The sequence below is a fragment of the Tasmannia lanceolata genome, unplaced genomic scaffold (genome assembly GCF_043159265.1).
Source record: "Tasmannia lanceolata isolate RefF3 unplaced genomic scaffold, GAP_Taslan_0.1 ptg000015l, whole genome shotgun sequence".
NCBI lineage: Eukaryota > Viridiplantae > Streptophyta > Magnoliopsida > Canellales > Winteraceae > Tasmannia > Tasmannia lanceolata.
In genome coordinates this window covers 34,889,600-34,911,142 of record NW_027518692.1, presented here as the reverse complement: position 1 = coordinate 34,911,142, position 21,543 = coordinate 34,889,600, and the positions used below count along the sequence as shown (strand labels likewise).

The 21,543-nt window shown below is 37.9% G+C and overlaps 1 protein-coding gene across 1 annotated transcript; it reads left to right on the top strand.

The window, feature by feature from the left end:
* The first annotated feature begins 7,304 nt into the window (after positions 1-7,304).
* Positions 7,305-21,543, top strand: LOC143846829 (PLC-like phosphodiesterases superfamily protein). The gene is made up of 9 exons (XM_077355400.1): positions 7,305-7,511; positions 7,623-7,748; positions 8,377-8,514; positions 8,614-8,712; positions 9,109-9,412; positions 10,918-11,141; positions 11,510-11,596; positions 12,378-12,857; positions 21,308-21,543. Exons 1-8 carry the CDS (start codon positions 7,428-7,430, stop codon positions 12,558-12,560), a joined length of 1,245 nt encoding a protein of 414 aa, XP_077211515.1. The 5' UTR covers positions 7,305-7,427; the 3' UTR covers positions 12,561-12,857; positions 21,308-21,543.

The following is a 21,543-nucleotide window of genomic DNA, read 5'->3' as shown; positions in this document are numbered from 1 at the left end:
AAGAAAATATTAAATAATATACCAAATAAACTCCAAAAATCTTTATAAATTCATGGTAAAATGAATCAGTAACATATTATTTTCCCACGAAATTTCATTAATTTTAGAATCTGTTTGGTATATAATTTAATTTTTCTTCGTCAAAAGATGTTTTTTGAAGAGTTTTCCATTTTTAAAACACAATTTGCGGAAAAAATCAGAAAAATTCGGAAAAATACAGAAATATTTTGAGAACAATGCACCTACCTGTGGTGAAGATCTCCGCCCAATCCAAAAAAATATAAAAAATCCTGCCGCCGCCGATCCGCTCCGCCGTCTTTCGCTTTCTCTGGAGTGTTTAGTGGGAGTGATTGAGGGAGTGAAGAGATAATGGAAGAAGAATATTAGGGAGAGGGATGGAAGAATATATTGAGGAAAGGGATTGGAGGGAGTGATTAGAAGAGATAATGGAAGAGAAAGAGATAATGGAAGATAAATTTCTCTCTTTTTTGGTGTGGATGGGAAGGAAGATATATATAGGGAGAGAAAGAGAGAGAGAGAGAGATATGTTGGTGGAGAGCTCATCATGTTGTCCCTCTTAGTGGAGAATCCATCATTATTGTTCTTAGTGGAGGGCCCATCATGTTTCTTAGTGGAGAATCCATCATTATTGTTCTTAGTGGAGGGCCCATCATGTTTCTTAGTGGAGAATCCATCATTATTGTTCTTAGTGGAGGGCCCATCATGTTTCTTAGTGGAGAATCCATCATTATTGTTCTTAGTGGAGGGCCCATCATGTTGTCTTAGTGGAGAGCTACCATCATTGCTCTTCATAAGAGGCCTCACAAGAGGCCCCATTGAGGCCCCACAACGCGGGCCCCACAACGTGGGCCCCACAATGTGGGCCCCCGGTTGATTCAATTTTAAACAAATGTTCAATGCGGGCCCACCAAACGGGTACAAATTCTCCCTTGCTCGGATTCTCACGAATAACCCTTCTCCGCACTTTAGCGAAAAAAATCAGAACAATGCAGAAATGACCAGAAAGATTTGAGAAAGCGTAAGGGACGAACACCGGAATAGAAAACATTGAAAAATTGACAGCGAAACCCTAATTTCTTTTTTAATCAAAGCAGAGCAAAATGGGGTGTCTACAGTTTTTAATTATAATCTAACCTTGTGTGGCCGCGCATCCATCTAAGCATTCGTATCTCCGCACACTCACCTTTAATTATAATCTAACCTTTCCTTTTCTCCCTCCCCGAGAACGCCTTTATGCAAAACTAGCAAAAATCCAACTATCCCTAAACTCTCAATTGTTGATGCAACGACTATCATGATATCGTACTGGTATGGTCAGTGCAATTAGCGGGCATGCACTTGACATGTAAGAGAGGATACTATTGCACCAATCATTAAATGTGTGAGTATGGCATGGTATAGTAATTACTTTGGGCGTGTTCAGAAAGGCTCTCTTGATTCTCACCCGACAAAATTGGGTAGAAACGGATTAATGAGTATCTCTGAAGCAGCTCCGACTTGTTGAAAGAATCTAATTTTTGAAGCACATAAAAGGTGAAAAACAAGGAAAATGGGCTTTCGAGGTAGGAGTTACTTAAAAGAATTTTTGGACTTTTGCCTTTTTCTCATTGTTGCACCTAAAAAGGTAGGGAGATTTTTTTATTTATTCTACATTGTTTTTACCATCTTCTTGAATGATACATCTATGCGACACCAACAATCCAGATATTCTTGAATGTCGATGCAACATCTATTGTGGCGTCTTACTGATATGGTGGATGCAGTTAGTGGGCTCACTCTTGACATGTAAGAGAGATGATGCTAATTGCCCCAATCATTGAATGTGTATAGCATTGTACAAATATTCGAATAGTAGTTCATAATATAGAACAATAATTAGTGTGAGGGTGTTCAACAAGGCTTTTTTATTCTCTCCCGACTAAACGGGTAGAAGTGGATTAATGAGAATCTTCGAAAGCTATTTGACATGCCACGAATAATCCCATTTTTAAGCACACAAAGGTGGAAAAAGCAGAAACGGGCTTTTCTGGTAGGAGTTAGTGGTGAATTTTTTGTTACTTTTCTCACTTGTTGTACCTAAAAAACGGAAGGAGCCTTCTTAACAATGGTTTCTGAAAACTGATGAGAATCTACGTAATTGTTGAGAGGGAGATTTTTTTATTTAGTCTACATTGTTTTTCACCATCTTCGTGAACGTTGCCATATCTATGCGAAACCAGCAATAATCCAACTATCCCAAGATTATTGAATGTCTGTGCATTAGCATTGCATCGACACGCTGATATGATCGGTGCAGCTAGTGGGCCCACTCATGACGTGTAAGAGAAAGGCTACTAATTGAACCAATCATTAAATTCATATAGCATGGTACAATGATTTGCATCTTGGAATACCGATTAATAATATAGAATAATAATTAGGTGTTTACTGACATTATCTCTTTGGAGAGCAATGCGAGGTGTTTACTGACCACAAGAGTTTAAAGTAAATTTTTACACAGAAAGAGTTGAACGTGCGCCAAAGGAGATGGCTAGAACTATTGAAAGACTATGATCTAACGATCAATTATCACCCAGAAAAGCGAATGTAGTCGCCAACGCTTTAAGTAGAAAATCACAAGAAAAATTGTCAGCTTTGATCACAGATAAGAAACAAATCTTAGATGATCTGAGGAAGGTAGAAATTATGGTGATGCAGTTTGAGCCAAGGGCTCAGTTGGCAAACCTACGAGTTCGACCAACTTTGCTAGAGATGATAAAATCTAGCCAGGCAGGTGATGAGCAGCTTCAAAAGACTTGAGAAGTAATAGAGTCTGGAGCACAGACAGATTTTAGAGTCCATGAGGATGGATCGTTGAGGTTTGGCAACTGAGTATGTGTGCCAAAGATGCGGATTTAAATAGAGAGATCCTAGAAGAAGCTCACAATACGGGATACTTGATTCATCCTGGTGGTACCAAGATGTACAGAGCTTTGAAAGAGAATTTCTAGTGGAACAATATGAAGCGTGAAGTAGCACAGTTTATGGCACGGTGCCTAGCATGCCAACATGTGAAGGTGAACACCAGAGGCTAGCAGGATAATTAGAACCTCTACCCGTTCCCGAGTGGAAATGGTCGGACGCTGCAGAAGAATGACGCAATTTGGTGATTGATAGATTGACAAAGTCGGCCCCCATTTCCTGGCATATGGAGTGGGAGTTACCACTCTAGAGTAGATGGCTGAATGATATGTTGACGAAATCGTGAAGTTACACGGAGTTTTAGGGTCGATCGTATCAAACATAAACCCCAAATCCGTGTCATAGTTCTGGCAGAGTTTGCATAGAGCTTTGAGTACCAGATTGGATTTCAGTACAGCGTACCATTCGCAGACAGACGGACAGTCAAAAAGAACTATTCAGACCCTCGAGGATATGTTGAGGGTGTGTGCAATTGATTTCAAGGGTAATTGGGACAAACAGTTACCTTAGATCAAGTTTTCGTACAACAACAGTTATCGAGCCAGTATCCAGATGGCACCATCTGAAGCACTGTACGGAAGGAAGTGCATATCTCCCATTTGTTGGGATGACGTGGGAGAAAGAGCAATCTCGGGTTCATAACTGGTACAACAGGCAGAACGAAAATACGTCTAATCAGAGAAAGGCTCAAGACAGCACAGAGCTGACATAAGAGCTATGTTGGTACCAGGAGGCGAGATTTAGAATTTCAGCCCGATGACCATGTATTTTTAAAGGTCTCCCCTACTAAGGGAGTGATGAGGTTTAGGGTCCGAGGAAAGTTGAGTCCCAAATTTGTGGGACCATACGATATTCTCGAGAAGATTGGGATAGTAGCCTGCCGGCTCGCTTTATCACCATCATTGACGGGGGTGGACAATGTGTTCCACGTTTCGATGCTTCGGAATTATGCCCCAGACCCGAACCATATTATTCATCAAGCCCCACTTCGGCTTAGGGAAGATATAACTTATGACGAAAGACCAGAAATGATAGTAGATTGAAAGGATCAGGTTTTGAGGCGTCGAACAATTCCCTACGTCAAAGTCAAATGGAGCAACCATTTAGAAAGAGAGGCAACTAAGTTGGAGGAAGAAATGCGAGAAAAGTATCTACATTTATTCACAGGTACGCATTTAAGTTACCAAATTTCGCTGACAAAATTTTATAAGGAGAGGAGAATGAAATACCCAAAGCGATTTAACATTTCTAGAGGGATGTTTTAGTCATTTTAATTGATAAATTAATTAAATTAAATGTTAATTTTTGTCCAAAAAATTGAGGTAAAATAGGGTGACCTAGTTTGAGTCGATTGGGGCTTTCAAAGACTACTAAATAAATGACTCTTAAAAGGAAAAACTATAAATACACTCTTTTAAGTCACAAAGATGCAAAGATCTAACCCTAGAAAGAGGAAACATTTGAGAGAGAAAAGAAGAGGTTGGAGTTCTTGGAGTCTAGAAAGAGAAGGGCGATAAAGCGAGGAAGTCGTCTTCTAAAGGTATGTAGAACTAAATTTTATAATTAATTCTATTCCCTACCGAGATCCAAGATCTCTTGAGGGGAATATTAAAAGTTAATCTAGGGTTTGTTGGGTTGGAAACAACAACTATAGATTTGAGGTGAAAATCTTGTATTCCTCGAGTAAAGAACCATAGATTAGGATTGTGAGAATTGATTTCCCGAAGATCTTCGCTTTCGTTTCGCCTCGACGCCCTAATCAAATAAAGAAACAAAAAGGAAAATCATTAAAGATAATTTGATGTACTTAAAAGAAGAAGAACGAAGGGTTTTCAGGTAGAAAATCAGAGAAATCAAGTGTTCTTGCCCGAGTTGGGAAAATCCAAATCACAAGGCTTAGACGCCTGAAGGAGACATCCGAAGGGTCTCTCGGACGCCCGAAGGAAGGAGCTCGGGCGCTGAAGACACATATCCGAGAATTACCGAGAGAGGTGAAAATCTCAAAGGTGCCCGAAGAGGCGATTCGGACGTCCGAAAGGGGGGGGGGTGTCCTTGGACGCCTGAACACACTATTTGCGGCCGATTTTTGAAAAGTTTTCCGGTCAATTTTGGAGGGCACAGATCTGCCCCAAAGGACTTATGTATTAATCCAAAGCGTTGATTAAGAGTTAATATTGACTGTAGGTGACACACTGATTAGGAGCTTGATCGTGAGAATCAAATTCAACCAACCATCACAGTTGAATAGAGTTGTTCTACCACAGTTATTCTAATATTGAATATGAATTATTATGCAAAGTTATGAATGCTCTTGATTGATTGTGATTGATATTGACTGTGTAGTGTTCACAAGGGTCAATATTAATAGTATGGTATGACTCCTAGTTCGGATCTACTATCCCACGTATGTGCCAGTTAGATTTTTACAGTCACAGTTTTGCATCAGGACATAGTGTTGTCCGAGTGAGGACGCAACAGTTAATGTCCTTTGAGATGGAGTGTTTTGCATGATTACTAGTGTACGAGACTTTTTTCTAGGCGGTCAAAGGAAGGTCATGGATACAGTTACAGTTACAGTACAGATACAATCATAGTTTGCTAACTAGAGTTGCTATGCCAATTACAGTTATTACCTAGATTGCCAATTATTCCTTTTCTATTGATTGATATCATGTTATTAGTGTAGTCATGTTTATTTCACTGGGCGTTAGCTCATTCCACGCGTTCTATGTTACAGGTGATGGACAATAGGATGCTTGTTGCGCGGGCTTCGGATGTGAGCAAGGGCGCCATTATTCAGTTCCATTGATATAGTAGCTTTTGTAGGAATAAACCTTTAAGTATTTCATTTGGTTTAAATTGATGGACAAGAGATCTTAGTTTCCACACTTATTACTCTGATAATTAATAAATTGGTTATTATTCTCAGTGGCTCTGTTTATTGCATGGTTCCAGTAAGAATGCTTTATATATTCGCGGTTTGATGAGTATGTGGCGCTATTATATACCTAGATCGGAATTTGGCCACCGTCCTGACTAAGTGCATGGCCCAAAATCAGCTATTCACTTTCCTGTCTAGAGGAACCAAAGGAACTGTTACATGAGATGATAAATTAACAGGGGCTATTTATATAATGGGAAGTGCCTATATTCGGCCACTTTTCTTCCCTCGGCCACTATTTAGTTACTCCTTTTATACTACAGGAGGGTGGCCGGGGGAAGAGAAAGGGGCGAATATATCATTTAACCTTATATAATTTATTTCTTTTCTTTGTTTTTGGGTTTTGAGGCAAGGTGGCAGTTCCTCCTCTTGTAATATAATAACGAGGCACTCCTACTACAGAATAATGGGTCCCACCTTTGAATGATCTGAATCATCCATTTGATAATCTCTGCCTTGGATTTCATATATCCAATAAATCACACCAATTATTCAATCCCGACTCATAATAATGTTTTTTTTTTTTTTTTTTCTAGAAAGGTGTTCGAATGGGACGATCGGTCATGATTTTCTAACCATAGGAAATTCAAAGCAAGATCTATGAAACGGACGGGTCAGATCTATCAAAGCTGGGAACCACTACTCTCCATTAAAATGAAGAATCATAAAGTGGGACCCACCATGTATCGATTAAACTGTGATTATTGAATAGGAATTTATATATTTGCTCCATTTTCTACCTCAGACCACCCCTGTTTAGTGTAAAAAAAGAGTAGTCATAAATACACTAGAAGGGGTGGCCGGTGAAGAAAAAGGTGGCGAATATATCACTTCCCATTCGACAAAGTGGGTCCCACCAAGTGTTTTGCCGCGAGACCAAAGGAAAAAATTAATGATATTTTCACTCTCCTGCATTACATGGACGCTCCACTTATGACGTGAAAAGTGGCAACTTTAACGCTTTTTGACGTCAAATCACGTTATAAGGGGAGTGTGCATGTAATGTAGGGGGAGTGAAAATATCATCTTGATGATAAAAAGCAAAAAAGACACCAAAAACAAAAGCATAAAAGGAAAAAGAAAAGTAAACCAAGCACACCGTGCCATTGACGGTGATAATAGTCGCACGATCTTGTTTTAGTAATGCCACTCTACTCTCTCACGCTTCACTTTTTTTTTTCTCAATCCAGATACGACCAATCAACCGCTCTTCCTTTTACTTTCCTCTCTCTACCTTTCTCCCAAAACGGCTCAAAACCTGTCGATTTGTCAGTCCCTTGTTTTAATAATGGCACCCCACTGCCTCTCAAGTGTAGAAATAATTTCCCACTGCTCGCCCTTTTTTCTCAAACCCAGACCTGACCAACCAACCCCTCTTGACTTGATAATGACTTAACGACGTGTGCTCTTGACTTAATAATGAAACTCTCTCTCTCTCCTCTCTGTCTCTCTCTCTCAGCTCAAACAGAGCATTTCCATCAGAAACAGAAGGAGCAAATAAGCCATGCTTCCAAACGGGTTTCTCTTCCTCTTTCTAATTTCAACCCTCCCTTTCATTTCCAATGCCTGCTCCAATGGCAATTGCCAGGTTTCTTCCATGTTAAACCCCACAACAACTCTCTTTTCTTCTCTTTCTTTCTCTCTTATACATATTTCTCAATTCCATTTAAAACCCACTAACCATCTTGTTTTTTAACAGCTTCTTGACCCTTGCTCAACCCGCACAGACTGTTCATCAAGTCTATATTGTGGCACCTGTCCTGCCTCAGGAAAGGATCAGCCCACTTGCATCAGAGGCCAAGTAACAACCCAACCCACTTCAATTGTAAGCTCTTTTTTTTTTTTTTTTCCTTTTTTTTTTCTGTTCTTTTCCTATCTCACGACCTTATCCTGTCTTCCCTTCGATTCTGCGTAGGATGATGGGATTTGTGTGAAAATAAATAATTACTCCAAAAGCTTAAGAGTTAGAGATGGGGTTATTTTATCATTTATACTTCAACACTCTCCCTCAGTCGCGTGTGGCCCCTCTTTTCTCTGGGGTTGTTGGGTTTTGAACGAGCTCTGGTACTATGTGAAAACAACTAATTACTCCAGAAGCTTAAGCCATTAGAGATGGTGTTATCTGTGAAACAACTAACTACTCCAAAAGCTTAAGCTATTAGAGATGGTATTATTTGATCATTTATATTTCAACACTCCCCTATGTGGCCCCTCTCCTTTTGGGTTGGCCGTACACATGGCACATGTGACCCCTCTTTTGGGTTTGCCGTACATGTGGATTTTTAATCTCAAGGAGCTATTGCGTTTTGAACCTAGGTCCTGCTGTGAGGCAATTGCTCTGATACAATGTGAAACAACAAATTACTCCAAAAGGTTAAACTATTAGAGATGGTGTTATTTGATCATTTCTACTTTAACATTATTTAATCATTAGTTCTTCAATTTGCCCGTAGGTTAAGGGTCTGCCCTTTAACAAGTACTCATGGCTGGTGACCCACAATGCGTTTTCCATTGTGGATGCCCCTTCTCTCACTGGTGTTCCAAGAGTCACTTTTTACAATCAAGAAGATTCCGTTACAAATCAGTTAAGGGTAATGTCGTTGAATATCCTTCTTGATCAGATGATTTTCATGTTATATTGTTTGAATTTTTTCCCTTTTTTTACTCTGATTTTTTCTAATTTTCTTTAGAACGGTGTGAGGGGTTTGATGCTGGATATGTATGACTTCGAGGATGATATCTGGCTCTGCCATTCGCTTGGAGGGAAATGCTACAATTTCACTGCTTTTGTAAGTTCCAATATAGTTGTGAAACAACCATTTACTTTAAAAGCTTAAGCTGTTAGTGTTGGTGTTATTTAATTATTTATACTTCAACACTTACCTCATGCGGGTCCCTCTTTTTTGGGTTGGCCGTACATGTGGATTTTTAATATCAAGGAGTTGCTGGGTTTTGAACCCAGGACCTTCTGTGGGGCAATTGCTCTGATACCGTGGGAAAAAGTCACTTACTCCAAAAGCTTAAGCTGTTAGAGTTGGTGTTATTTAACCATTTATACTTCAACAATAGTTGAATTCCGTCTTTCTCCCCCCTTTGATTTGATTTTGTAATGAGGACTGTGTTGAGAATATAAGGAACAGGGAATTTTCGAATGGTTTTAGTCAAGTGCTGCTCTCGTCTGTTAGGTTCCTGCTATCAACACATTGAAGGAAGTGGAGGCATTCCTGACTGAAAACCCGTCCGAGATTGTAACCATTATTATCGAGGATTATGTTCACAAACCCAAAGGGTTAACAAAGTTGTTCACCGATGCGGACTTACTCAAGTTTTGGTTTCCACTCTCCCAAATGCCTGTGAATGGCAGAGACTGGCCGACGGTGACAGACATGGTTGCAAATAATCACCGACTGCTGGTTTTCACTTCTGATGCTTCGAAAGAAGCTGATGAAGGAATTGCTTACCAGTGGGGCCACATGGTGGAAAATGATTGTAAGTGCTTAATAATTTCCAATTCGTTCAACAATTCTTTACACATGGATTGGATTCTCATCCAACAATGACATGGATAAGCATTGTATTGTCTATATGGCATATAATAACTTATATTTGTGGTGGAAGTATATTTTATGAGTTTATTTGAGTATTAGGTATTAGTTTTCTCAAATTTCATCTAACAGACAGATGTGTCTTCATAATATACAGTGCATAAACTTCACCTGAAATATTCCTATATTCATATAGAATATGCTCAGAACTAGAAAAGTTCTTAATCTTTTACCAAACTATTGATTCTCAATCTTATATGAGTTGCTTATATTCTTTATACGTTCGAAGTTCAAACCATTATACGCATATCTCTCCACACTATGTACATACATGTATAGGTACAAATACATTCTAATAACTAATACTATAATAAAAACCCAAAAAATATTATTAATTAGAAGATGTTAGCAAATATAATCTATTAGCTATAAAACCATGTTTTTCCCTCAAAATATTATTCAGAAATATTAGAGGTTATTAGTTTATAGGATGTTAAATTTATATAATTTATACGCACATGCTTGTCAAGTTTGTATTTTAAATAAAAATATTATTATTTGCTCATTTATCCTTGCTTTAATGTTGAGATTTCTATTTGAATCATTTCCTAAACAATTTTAGCAAAAATATTATTTATCATTTTTAAAACATTTTTACTACATATCTCTGCTATGCATCCTTTTTTGGACTGACTTCAGAGATTTACTCTCTAGTTTTACATTCTAATAAAGGTGTCCTCCGTCCATCCCCAAACTTCATCTTTCCCTACCAAAAACTAGATTTTGCTTTACATGCATATTTTAATTCCAGTGGAGTATAAATAGGAGACTTGGTAGTTGCAGCAGATTTGCAATATTTTCATGTATATTGGGGTCAAGTCCCAGTTAGTTGGCTCCTATGATTGAGTTGATACTTAATAGGTCTTCTTTAAGTTGTTATTTAACTTATAGATCTTTTACTAAGAACAAAGTTAGCAAAACATGATTCGGCAAAAAAAGGATGGGAAAAATTCAAGTTTCATAGGGTATTAGTTCAAAAAAAAAAAACATAGTAAAAAAAACAGAAACACAAATAAATGTGTCTAAAATTTTGCCATTTACAAAATATAATGGGGGTAAAGTTGGAAAGTTGGCCAAAAACACGCATTTAATACGTCTAAAATGTGTTTTGAATGGTTTAAAATGTTTTCCACAAAAGAACAGAGTTTTTTTCACTAGAAAAGTTTTAAACGGAGTATTTAATGGCACACCAATTAAATGTGTTTTTTTCACACAAAAAAAAAAAAACGCATTTAAAACGGAGTTTTGCTAATTATGCTCAGAACTGAAACTTCCTCAATAGGAACTGATATGCCAAGTATGATTATTTATTTTATGACTCAGACTATAATACCAGCCATTACTCTAATGATTTTGATTTTGTCTCCTCAATGACTGAAATTCCGGCAGCGGGAGATGGTGGGGTTGTACAGGGCTCATGTCCAAACAGAAAGGAATCACAGCCACTCCAATCGAGAACTGCAGCTCTTTTTCTACAAAACTACTTTCCTACTTTCCCTACTGAAAGCGAAGCTTGCAAAGAGCATTCAATTGGTCTCATGGAGTTAATTGATACCTGTTACAAAGCAGCTGGCAATAAAATGCCCAACTTTCTAGCCGTTAACTTTTACATGGTATTGAATCATTCCCTTCTGTTAAAGTATAAAAGATAAATAACGCCTTTGTCCAACAGCTAAAGCTATTGGAGAAGTTGGTAAGTTAACCGGTTGTTTAACATGCTATCAGAGCCAAAGGTCTCGTGTTCAAACCTCCCGGATAGCAAAAATCCACATGCGATGGTTGGCCCAAAGTGGGACCACATGTGTGCCACGTGTTTGCCAAGTGGGCCACACGTGCGGGGGAGTGTTAAAGTATAAAAGATAAATAACGCCTTTCTCCAACAGCTTAAGCTATTGGAGAAGTTGGTAAGTTAACAACTTCTAAGATTGAAATTCATATAACAAGGAAAAGATTAGCAACCTAACATGAGGAGAAATTGCAGAGGAGCGACGGAGGGGGTGTTTTTGATGCCATAGACAGAATGAATGGCCAAGCATTGTGTGGGTGTAGTACTGTCACCGCCTGTCAGGTTCGTCACCATCATTCATTTTTCCAAATGCTGGTTAAGCTGTATTTCTAGCACGCCAATTATCTTTTGACTTATGATTTAGCTGACACCTTGAATTTATTGCCTACTGCTATATCCCCTCCCATAAACCTATAACCCTAAACAAACTCTTATTCCAATGCTACATTCATTGTATCAAATTGGTCTCCCTTTCTCGTTGTATATTGGGGACGGAAGAGAACCAGATTAAATTGATGAATGCGTTATTATTTGATTATCTTATATTCGTGTTAGATTATAGTTCATTAATTTTAAAAATTATTAGTTTGTTAATTGAATATCATAGTTATATTGTTAAAAAATTATGATAGTAATCGGTAATTTTATATGTATGTACGTTTCACCATTTCTAGATTTTTAGATGTTTACAAGTCAGACAACTCGTATCCATGTCGAAACTCAACACATGAATCCGTATTTACAAATCATGATTATATTTACTTTGTATTTTAGTTGTGTCCCCGTTTCTAAATTTTAGGGGTTTGCTATGTTCGTGTCGACATGTGACACTCATGTCCGTGTCCTCAAATCATTGCTCTTGACATCCCCCTTTTTTTTTTTTTTTGAAAGAGAGCTCTTGACATTCTAAAATTGAGTTTTCTTGTATTTTAGTATCTTTCCTCTTTCCTACTTTTTTCTCTATGTTGAAAGAACACAGGCATTGGTTCTCTGTCTATTGACTTGTGCAATGGCTGACGATAATATAGAGTTGTCACTCGAAGTTCCATTGGTGATTTTGCAGGCAGGGGCACCATCGGGAATTTGCAAGAACACTGGTGGAGTTAATAGATCTCCTCCTATGACTACTAGCATCAGCTATAATGGAACTATACAATTTAAGCCATCTTCCGCAACAGTCCATTTTTCTGATCTACTGGGTTTAAACTTGTTTCATCCTTCATTGCTGTTGATGCTATTATTGTAATTAGGCATTCACTTGAAGCAGTGCATTAATGGTTAGTGAGATTTTTCTCTACGTTAGTTTTTATTATATCGTTACACATTGGAATTTGGAGTAAAAAAAACATGGTGGCTTCATTTCTGCTATGGATAGTTTGTGGGTTAAACACTACGGCTAGACTTAGGGACTATAATTGAAAGGGAATGGTGCTTTTAAAGTTCTCAGAAGGCCAAGATATGATGTGTGGACTGTGTGCGAGCATCGGTAGATAGGACTCAGAAGCTACTTCAAAATTTCCTACAAACTCTAATAGTGGTTCAGGTATGTCTCATTTGCAATCTCAAACTAATTTTCGTAGGCAATATTTCATTGATGTGCAAACCAGATCACCTCTTGTGAGATATCAAATCTTTCTCATATATAATGCTGTTTACCATGTAGTCCTGGTAACAATTGTCCATGTCTTGCATTTCTGCTCATTCCATTCTGAACATGATTGGATTAATAAACCGTTATTTATGAGGACTCTTCATCCAGTTTGTAAATTCCATATGATGGTAGGACACTGTGAGATAACTACTGCCATTATTTTTAGTAATAGATTCATTAACATATCTTCCACTTAGTATTGCTTCCCCTTATTTCAAGCTTTACAAGGTGAATTGCCATATTCCATTTTTTACCAAGTATTTCATTAAAGAAAAAGAAGCGAACAAAAAAATTACTTAAAGGGACCTATTCGGCCAAAGGAACAAAAGAGAAAAAAGCACAAAGTAAAAGAGAAAAAAGACTAAACAAAAAGGATTATATTTTAAGCATATAAGGAAAAGAAAAAAATGCTAAACAAAAATAATTATATTTCAAGCATATAGGGCCACAACACAACATCTCTACAAGAACAACCATGGTTGGCAAGTCTATCATCCTTCGAATTTCATCCTCAATGAAAATGAGATATCTAGTACAAAAAACAACCAAAAAGAATATCTGCCATCTCTCTAAACAACTAAAAAAAACTGCCACACAATCTCATAAGTTGTGTTAACTGATTGTGATATTATAAATAACCGCAAGTGCACAGATCGCGTGTAGATACGGGTCGAACTCAGCGAAGAGAACAATGTGATTTCTACCCTTATACTATTTGGAAAATAAACTTATGATATATTGTTGCCTGGAATGTACTCAGGACTTCTGTGGACTACAACCTCGGATTCAACAATATATTTAAGTTTATAAGCTAAATAGATACGGGTCGAAAACAATGAAGAAACGATTACAAATTCAATCCTTATATTTAGGCAAAGGGAACCAATATTCGAATGATTTCTATGAATTAATTATCTAATCTAATTAGAAAATCAAAATCTAAAAGCCTAAATTAATTAGAAAATTCGATTGAAAAACTACTCTAAAGTGAATTGGAAACTATTTGTTAAAGTAATTGGAAATTGAATTGAAACCTTAATTCGATTAAAAGATTACTTAGGGTTAGAATCCACTATGGGTTTGGACTGGATTATTAATTAAACCAATTTTTGTATTGAATTGTATATTTAATAAATCCGGTTAATGGGAAATAAGATCAATGGATGTCATTGCCCATGAGTGATTGATCAAACACACTATTCAATTTCAAAGAATATATATATATATATATATATATATATATATATATATATATATATATATATATATATATATGTCATTCTATAATTTTTCATCAACAATTACTCATACGAAAGGATAAAATTCAATGGCATGAATAATTGGGAATCAAATATTATAAAACCCTATATATTATGTTATTCCATACCATTGATTTTAATTATTGACCTTTCTCCTACCCCATGGCTTTATCTAAACCCTAAGTAAATAGAATTTAGTTTTTCATGGAAAAGGTGAAAGAAACAAAATCAAAGAAAAATAATGCCATATAAGAACTTAAAAAGGGAAAAGAAACAAAAATAACTCTTCTTTAATTGGAATTATAACAAGAGTACATCGAATTGGAATTGAAATAAAGAGCAAAATAAGAAAAACTTAGTCTTTTTCTCCTCTTAGCAATGGTTGAATCATTCTCCTTCAAGCCTAGGTGTCGCCTTGAGATGAATCTTGAATGGTTGGATCAAGCCTCTTGATGGAAGATGAGAGAGAGTATGGTGAGATGAGATGTAAGAGTGAATGAAAAATAGTGTAAGAAATGATGTAATTGTAAAGAGAACAAGAGAGAAAATTTTGGACGAAAAATTAAGAGGGGAGGAAGTGTTGGACGAAAATTAGGGAAGAGAAAGAGAAAAAAGAACTTAATCCTCAAGATGCGACTAGACGAGACGAACACCATCCTTAAAATTCAAGAAGAGACGAAAATTCAAGAGAGATAAAAAGTTATATAGGATTTGGGTGAGAAGGGTTGCTAATTTAAGAGATGAAAAAAGATGTAGGGTAGAGATTAAAAAGCCAATAAATGAAGGGACAAGATTAAAGCTTGAATGGGCTTTCTATATTTCTTATAAAAAAATGTGGGTTACTTTCCTATTTTTCCTCTTTCCAAAGTTGTATCTTGTACAAAACCTTCGCAAGCAACTTTCTAAATATTAGAAAGAAAATAATAGAAAGTTTCCAAGTTGAGGGATATGTGCATGTGATTTCATCTCAACCATTCAAAATAAGGGATCAATTCCAATGAAATAGGGAAGAGAGAAAAACGAATTAGAAAATGTGAGGTAAAAGGAAAATTGCTAAATTGTTGGTTTATGAGAGATGAAAATATAAAGGATGAGAGAGAGATACGGTCGGTTGGGAGAATTGCTATTTTGGTGGAGAATGGGGAGACGAAATAGGAAGTGTTCGTCTCGTCTCGTCGCGTGGCGTCTTTAGGGGGAGAGAGTTATATCGTTGGTCTCGTTCCTATTTTTCCTCATGCTTGCATTATGAAACGACCAAGTTATCCCTACCCTTTGAATAAATTGCAACAATGCCACAATTATTCGCAAATGGCTAATCTACCCTTCCATGTAATGCACATAAACAAATATATTTGCCTCCCTTCTATGTCATTTCCGTGAAACGATCCAAGCCATCCAATTGACAGTTCATCATGTAAATTAATTTCACCTCTAAACCATTCCAATGAGATGATCCGAACCGTTGACTTAATGGGCTGATGTGTGAATTTCGACTTTACCAATGGTTGCACATCTTGAATCATTTTTGTGGGCTGATCTTAACCATTCAATCGATGGGCCAAAATACAAATTATTTCCCAAAGCTTATCCGAGCCAACCAATTGGTAGGCCATAAGATGATCTTATCCCTCCAAATGATGGAAAATTCTTTAATCTTCAACCTTCTTAGCTCCATTTTCCATGGAAATTCAAGAATAACTGTTAAACACCAAAAACAAACAAAATACCTTAGTAGTACAGCTTTAAACATAAAATATGCATGTTTTTTCTACTTACAATTCACACATAAATGCGCTCATCATTAACCCAGTTGATAGCAATAAGAAACTCACATGTGATCCTTACGTACAGCATCCAAGCTTCTCATTGCATTTCAAACAAAGTTCTGCCGCTTCAACTTCAGCTCCAGTCATTTGATCATTGCCACGAGTACTTGCATAAGCCAAACCACCTTACCTTTAGGGTCTAACAATCCTCTGTTGGGTTTTGTGGCTTATTTCACAGCATATAGTTGTGGCCTTTTGGGCTCTTGGGATTCCTAATGTGATTAGGAGGGAGAGAGGGAGAGAAGGGTTGGGAGGGAGGGAGTATGATGGTTTCTAAAACCTGTGTATAGGCGTAGGCTTTTAAATAGAAGACCCATTCATAAGGTCTCTTATTTCAGTATGAGAAAAGAATGGACGAGTGATGTTCCTCTTGTATAAGAGAGAAGATTAAGGGTTATTGTTGTGCAGATGTCTTGTATTTTAGCAGTGATTCATCACTTTGACGGATTAATGTGCGTGGCATAAGGAAAATTTAATTTTTGTTTTACGCTATAAGGGTGTTTTGGTAATTCTTGATGTAGTGGTATCGATAGATAAGACACATATTAGGGTTACTGGTGGAAGAGTTTTGGGCATTTTCTGGAGTTGGGCATGCAGCTCAATGGCTGAGGCTTGGTTTCTCAACCTTGAGGTTGCAGGTCCGATCCCAACAAAAAAAGTTGGAGAAGAGAATGTAAGCCCAAGGGTGCAACCTACTCATATTTTGATGATCAACAAACCTAAATTGATGGTAGAATACTAATGGTTGCTCTAGTGTTATGATCAAGACAGGAATCATCAAAGTCATCACTAGAAGCAAACAGAAGAAGGGCTCAACTTGGAGCAAGTCAAACCTTGGTGGTTGTTCTACAAATGTTGAAGATTCAAGGAAACCACAAGCACAAAAGCTAGATAGAAGACTCTTCCAAGTGAACATCTCATGCAAGTGCTTAAGAAAACGAAGACTCAAGAAGACTCAAGGTTCACTACTTTAAAGTGTATTAGAGTCCTCTCGACACTAAGTTATTTGCATAGATTTATGTTTTGAAATCCTTTAAAATATACTTTGACAAACTCAAAAAGGGATTTGAAAACTTAGGAAAGAAGCCCAAAGACCAAAGACCAAAGCCCAAAGCCCTAAGATTTAAATTTGCAAAAACTGAATTTCAAAGCAGGGCCGATCGACCGGGGTCTCTTGGGCGACCGCGGGGAGGTTGTTGGAACTCCAGCAATCACCCGATAAAAGTGGGTTGGTCGACCGAGGCACACTGGCGGGCGACCACGACTACTCCGGTCGACCGCGGAGATTTAAAGTTTGAAATTAAAAAGGAGCGCTCGATAAGGGCGGGCGACCGCGACACCCCAGTCTGGCAAAGTAGCAGTTGGGGCTTACGCGACTTACTTTTTCATGGCCAATTATTTACTGTTTTGCCCCCAAAACGGTCATAACATCATTTGGGCTATATATACTCTATCTAAGACCTTCCAAAGAACCTTTTGAACTATCATTTTGAAAACCCTAGAGCTTTTACACTTGAAATCAAAAGGGTTCTTCTTCTACCTCTTGAAGCATTTAATCTTGCATTTACTTCTTGTCAAGAGGACTCTATAGAGCATTGATTTGTAATCATTTGGAGTGGTTGTGAGCATGAGTACTTTGTATTTGCCTATTAAGAGGCTTGAGAGCTTTTATTCCTTTTCTTTATCCATTGTATTGCGAAGAGAAGTTGTTTCTCTTTGAGGAGGTAGGCGAAAATGGTTGATTTCTTGGAGGCGGTTGTGCGAAGAGGGTTTGTTCCCTTGGAGGCGGAGTTCGTTGTAAAGCCCGGAGATTCGGCGTGTGAAATCTCGTTTTAGTGAAAGAAAATCCCAAGGAAAGATCAAATACTTGGGTAGTGGAGTAGGTCCGTTTGTGACCGAACCACTATAAAACCATCGTGTGGTCTCCTTACTCTTTTCTTCCTCCTTATGGTGTTTGGTAATTTCTTTCCTTAACTTGAAGTGTAAAATTGAACAAGGGTTAGCACAAATCTAGGTTTAATCTCACACTCCCTAAGTATTTAAAAGAAAATTTTAAATAACCCAATTCATCCTCCTCTTGGGTTGCCCTTTGGGATTTCAGAGAGTTTGTGACCCTAATATCAACATGATGTAACTCTCTTCTCTCGTAGACAGGCACGCTACAGAGCCATGTAAATCTTCTGTTTCTTGCTTTGTGTGTTTGTGTTTCTTGCATCTCATCTTGTCATCAGTTGTACATCGAGTTTGATCCTATGCTGGGGAGATTAGAGATCTCAATTTTCAGTACTCAGGTCCTTCTAGGCGATGTCGGCTCAGAGGGTTAACTTCTTTAAATCCCTGGTTGTGGGGGTGGTTTGAAGATCTGAGTATCGGTATGTTTGCGGATATCTTGGGATGCAAAAAAGGAGAAATCCAGAAGTCATATGTTGGGCTTACCCTCTGTTTTGTCAGACCTCCTAAAAGTCTTTGGGACGCCATTGTTGAGAGATTGGAAAGAAAACTAGCCCCCTGAAAAAAAAAACGTTGCTTTCCTTTGGTGGCAGAATCAAGAAAATATAGGCGGTCATGCCAAATCTCCCTCTACCAATCGAGGCTGCTCGGTGGGAGAGATGGCATAAGTTTCATGAAAAGTATGATCCTTCCAAACTTGAGGACAAGGTTGTAATAGAGAGGAGAGAAAAGGTGGGGGGGGGGGGGGGGTAATGTAACTACGCATCTTTCGTTGACTTAATTGTGTTGGAATATCCAAAATAAGCATGCCATGTTGCAAGATGTTTGCCTAGATTGCTAGATTTGATTTTGTAGTTTCCTTATGAGAATAAACCTCTAGAAAGGGGAATGTTATTTAGCTTTCTTGTTGGGAATGAAATATTAGGAGAAGAATATTAAAAGGATATAGGAGATATTTTAGGAGGCTAGTGAGATGGTGGAGGGAAGTCATGGGAATGTAGTTGGACTTCTACCAAAGGAAATATAGTTGCTTTCTTTGGTTTTCTGGAATTAAACCTTTGTTTCTTCATTTTCTGCTGTGTTCAATTGTATTCTATGTGGCTTTTAGATTGTTACAGAACCATTATGATTTGGCAATAGTGTCACATTTTAGCAAAATTTTAGGATCCATGTGGTGGAAGTAGATTATTCTGGTTTTTCCATACACTTGGGATCTAGCACTTTCTTCTCATTGATAAATAGTGGGGAGTGCTCCATGGGTGATAGAAGTACATATTGTCCTTTATTTTGGCCTGTAATCAGGTCATTGCAGTGATTCCTTTGCTGCTGGAACAAGGCTGTGTTTTGTTGGTGTAGAGACTGATTTTTGTTCTGCTAGGTTTCCACTATCAACAAATAGTAGATGTCTCTCATCAGAGAATTGGTTCTGCTGCCTCCCTTTGTGGGTGATGTTGATAAGTGATAATTGGATGGCAGTATCAGTTGGTCATGTTAGAGGGCGAGCCTTGGCGCAACGGTAAGGTTGCTCCATTGTGACCTGGTGGTCACGGGTTTGAGTCACGGAAACAGTCTCTTTGCAAAGCAGGGGTAAGGCTACTTACATCTAGCCCTCGCCAGACCCCGCAATGGCGAGAGCCTCGTGCACTGGGCCGCCCTCTAGTATCAGTTGGTCATGTTGCCAAGACCGTGTTTGTTTAAGATTACGACAACTGATTGTGAGTGCCAAACCTATTATTGGACTCAAAATTGCATTTAAATTTGAGTCCAACAATCAGTTTAGCACTCGCAATCAGTTGTCATAATCTGAAACGAACATGACCCAAGCATAGATTGATGCAACATGGATAAATAGTCAGAACAAATTATTACTATATCATTTCTGTAGTTCTGCCCATGTAAATGAATGGCATTAGTTCTGTTATCACTTTTTGATATGGAAATGTTACATGATCACAAGTAGAAAGGTTGGAACTCCCTCATGAGTGGACATAAAAGCATGATAGCTTTGGGTAAATGTTATATCACTTTCATGTGATTTATAAAACTGGAGGTGATTGTCATTACCCAGTGAGATAGAGCTCTTTCAAATGAAAGCCCCTTCAAGAGATCCACCTGTAATCCTATACACAACTGCAATATAGGGGCATTGCGATCTTACATTTGATAAGAAGTCCCCGACAAAAGCAATAAACTGTCTATAAGTGTTTGAAGATTCCTACATATAACCTTTTACTCTCTGCAATTAAGAGAATTCTGAAGAGTCTGAATGTAAGTGCACTGTATATATCATAGTTTCAATATTCTCCCGCGTCATCATGAACTACCCCGAGTTGACTCCTTTTTACCTTGGTCGTGTTCTGGCCGAGCCTTCATTTTACCTTACTAAATCAATCAAAACTCCTTTGACTCTCCCAAGTTATGGCCGCGTCAACCGAGTACTCGATCGCGTAGTGCCGAGCCAACTAGGATTTCCTTTGGCTGTGTTTTGATCCGCATCCGTGTTTTGAAACATTGGTATATATGGTCAAGAGGAATGAGAGGAATGAGAGTTTGAGTGTAAGTACATTGTATGCAGTGGTCAAGAGGAGTGAGAGTTTGAAGGTTAGTACATTGTATCTAGTGGTCTAAGCAATGAAGGAATTGCGGAGCTTGTTGGATCAAATTGCAATGACCAGCTTCGATAACAAAAGGCTGGATGGAGGTAAGCAAGAGACCAACAGACGATCATGTCCCACGATCTAGCCTCCATGGAACCCTGAGAGTATGAATTTAGTGGATTTCCTTGACTTCTTTCAATATTTTTTCACGTCCTTTAAAGAAAAGAATTCATGGCTCATTCATGACTCTTTGAGGCCCAAAGTTGGCAAGAGTTTTGCTTAGAAAGAAGCTCCACCTGACAGTCATGGATTAAACCAGCGTGAATTCCGCTCATCTTAAAGCTTTCTTTACCTTATTCCATGTCTTAAAATATGCATGTATTATAAGGAACAAAACAATCCCAAGCACCAGAACTGAAAGAATCAATCCAGCTAAGGCAACTAGTGATTTGTTCTGCACACAAATGGAATCAGATGTAACCTGCATGTATGTTGCTTCGGATTTTGTTGGAATCTGACTATAATATGTTTGGAATTATACCATTTTATAATGTTTCGTCTGCTGGGTGCTTCGGATTTTGTTGGAATCTAACTATAATATGTTTGGAATTATACCATATTTATCATGAATTGTCTGCTGGGTTTTTCATTATTTTTACTATTAAATCTCAGACCTGTCTGCTAATTTCTTTGTGTGTTCCTTTAATTAGGTTTTTGATCGAAGCCATTGAGGTATCCACACAAGATGGGAAGTAGAATGTGTAGTAGAGAGAAGGTGCTGGTTCCCCTTATCATCAGAGAGTTTCTTCTCATCTGTAGCATTTATGGGTTTGCCGCATAACTTCTAATCTTCAAGTAACTTATTTTTTGTTTGCATCATTGCATTCTTGTTGCTTGCTTATAACTAGTTCCAGTTATGAGGTTCATCTTTGAAATGCTTGGTTCC